This window comes from Myotis brandtii, unplaced genomic scaffold (assembly GCF_000412655.1).
Source record: "Myotis brandtii unplaced genomic scaffold, ASM41265v1 scaffold868, whole genome shotgun sequence".
In the NCBI taxonomy this organism is placed as follows: Eukaryota; Metazoa; Chordata; class Mammalia; order Chiroptera; family Vespertilionidae; genus Myotis; species Myotis brandtii.
This window is the reverse complement of record NW_005371540.1, coordinates 567,291-570,268: the sequence shown is the minus strand read 5'-3', so window position 1 is coordinate 570,268 and position 2,978 is coordinate 567,291. Positions and strand designations below refer to the sequence as shown.

The 2,978-nt window shown below is 43.6% G+C and overlaps 1 protein-coding gene across 1 annotated transcript in view; it reads right to left on the bottom strand.

The window, feature by feature from the left end:
* Positions 1-2,978, bottom strand: part of DPP6 (dipeptidyl-peptidase 6) — a 386,529-nt gene that overhangs the window by 218,136 nt on the left and 165,415 nt on the right. Inside the window, exon 4 of the mRNA XM_014532252.1 lies at positions 1,033-1,127. Within this exon, the coding sequence (XP_014387738.1) occupies positions 1,033-1,127 (95 nt within the window). The remainder of the gene's footprint in view (positions 1-1,032; positions 1,128-2,978) is intronic.

Here is a 2,978-nt window from a genome sequence, read left to right as displayed (position 1 = left end):
TACTGCGGGCTCCCCTTCCATGATAGGAAAACCTGCTAACAACCTGCATTTTTAGGCAAGGTGGCATCTATACTAATAAAAAGGTAATATGCTAATCAGACTGAACATCTTCCAGATGACCTTCTGGACGTCCTTCTGGACAAAGCCATGGTGGCAGGGCTGAGGCAGAGGCGGTTAAAGGTGATCAGGCAGGCAGGGGAGAGCAGTTAGGAGGATCAGGCAGGCAGGGGAGAGCAGTTAGGGGGATCAGGCCAGCAGGTAGGTGAGCCGTTAGGAGCCAGCAGCCCTGAGGGGTACCGGATTGGAGATGGTGCAGGCCAGGCTGAGGGACCCCCACTCCCGTGCAAGAATTTCATGCACCAGGCCTCTAGTCCTATATAATAAAACCCTAATATGCAAATTGACCAGACGGTGGAATAACAAGTCACTATAACACGCACTGACCACCAGGAGGCAGACACTCAATGCAGGAACTGCCCCCTGGTGGTCAGTGTGCTCCCACAGAGGGAGTGTCACTCTGCCAGAAGCCGTGCTCACAGCTGGTGAGTACAGCAGCAGTGGTGGGAGCCCCTCCTGCCTCTGCAGCTGCGCTAAGGACCCCTCGGGGGATGCCCAGGGAGCAGGCCTAAGCCGGCAGTCGGACATCACCTGAGGAGGTTCCGGACTGCGAGAGGGTGCAGGCCAGGCTGAGGGGACTGCCCCTTGCAGTGTACAAATGTTGTGCACCAGGCCTCTAGTTGTCCTGTAAATGTGGGAAGCCTTGGGGACTTGATCTTTCAATTACATATGATCTGCAGCACTTGTTTTCAACACCCCAGAGAAATGTCCCGAACACCAGGAGAATCAGGGCTTTTATCTTATTTAATTAGTGTGGTTTCAATTTCACGTTATCTATCCTTGCTCAGCCTGGAGTATTACAAGTTCATTGCTTCTGCTCGGCTATACTGAAAGTTTAAACTCAAAGTCATTTTCTGCTTTATTGACTTGCAGGAGACCGCGGAAATTATCCTGGTCAATGAGGAGAGTACTTACAATTTTTTTGCCTTCTATTAACACTGTAGACAGATTAGTTTCAACATTCCGCAGTATCACATTTCCTTTCTGCTCTCTGTAGATGAATTCTTTATCTGCAAGAGAGGAAATTAAAAAAGAAGCGTGAGACACGAAGGAGCTCACCCAGCCCTTGATGGACCCTGTGTGCAATGAATGGACTGCGTCTGAACAAATGTATCCTGCATTTCACCAAAGGGGCCTTTGGTTCCTCTTAACATAACCTCCTGTGAAGCCGGTCACTGAATTTTATCTCCTACTCTACACACTGACATTCAAAACACAATGTACACTCACAACATTTTTGGAATATTCTAGAACTTTTTTGGAGAGGACACACAAAGTGAGCACAGACAGCATATTAAGGAACCTGCTACCATAAGGGATGAAAGTTAATTGGCACTAAACAGACCAATTTCTTACATCTGAAATTTTGGGGTAAAATCTGTATGTGTGCACACGCAAATACCTCCATCCATTTCCTGAAACATTGTTTTCATTTTGCTCTTCCTTCAGGAATTGGCTGTTCCTCAGAGGTCTTTGACCATCTACACTGTATCCTGAGTGACACTGACACTTTGTATAATCAATCACCCACTTAGAAAACTAATAAAATGGGGTACACTGAGCAGTATGCACATAGAGGCATACTTGTAGGCATGCTGGTGTGTGCGCCTGTGTGTATGTATACTGTGAATGAAAGGGAACTTTGACAGGTTTTTGGTGAGAGGTAGCACATAAAATGGGAAAAAGAAAAAAATTACTATCTTTCTGGGGGAAGGTGGTAACTTTGAGCCATTGTGATGGTAAAGGCATTTCACACAACAATGAAAACTGTGCAGACTGGATGGATTCCAATGGTAATATCTGTTCTATTCTCTCTTGATTCTACTTTACAGAATTACATTCTTTTCCTTTTTATTCCTTTCTTCTACTTGCCCTGGCTTTCATTTTCTCTCTTTTTCTAGTTTGTTGAGATGGAAGCTTAGCTCTTTGGTTTCATCTTCCATCTTTTCTAATAAAACTATTAAAGCAAAAATTTCCTCTGTGGATGGTGTTAGCCAGGTCACAAATTTTAATGTGCTCAATGGCATTGCTATGTGGTTTAAATTACTCCTAATTTTCCCTGGAATGTCTGCTTGGCCCAATGGTTATTTAGAAACATGTTGTTTAATTTCCAAGTATGTAAAGTTACTCTGGCGTGTGGAGAGGCATAGGACAGGAGTTGCCTGAAGGCACCTGCCCCTTCCTTAACTTTTCCAAACAATTCTGAGCCCCTGGGTGTTTACTTAGACACGTCCTTGCTTAAAGGACACTGCAGATGCATGTGTCTTCACAAGGATGCATACCCTGCTGATAGTATCTAATAGTTAATTTCAGTTCAAGCTGTTGTTACAATAAAAGCCTAAGGAGGTGGGTGAATGGGGCTGTTTGGTCCCTGTAGCCAAGCAGTCCCTTAGGCCTCTCTCACACAGAAACGTGTGTCAGAGTAATCCATTCATCCATCGTTCAGGGTCTGCCGGTCAGTCCCGGCAAGTGGTGCCCCCGTGTGAGGACCAAGGAACACAATGAAACATGGCAGAACCCTCAAAAACGAAAAGTAAGAAAACGAAAGTAACTGCGCAGTAAGTCATTGGAGCTGCTTGGGCTTTCCAAGTTCGAGGAAATTGTTTGTCAGCTAAGGAATTCACTATCTCTGTTATGCTTCTTAAGAATGTATGTTTCCCATTAGAAAAATAAGCCTGTTTCTGAAAGTAAGGAAACAACGGTTTTTCCTGTATTTACCTAGGAAGCAAAGATTTTATATATATATTATTAAAATGATTATGTTATGTTAATCAGGAAGTTGATTACTTTAAATGAATAGATGACTTAATACTGTTTAATAATAATAATACATAATCTTTTAGTTTAATGTATTTGACTAC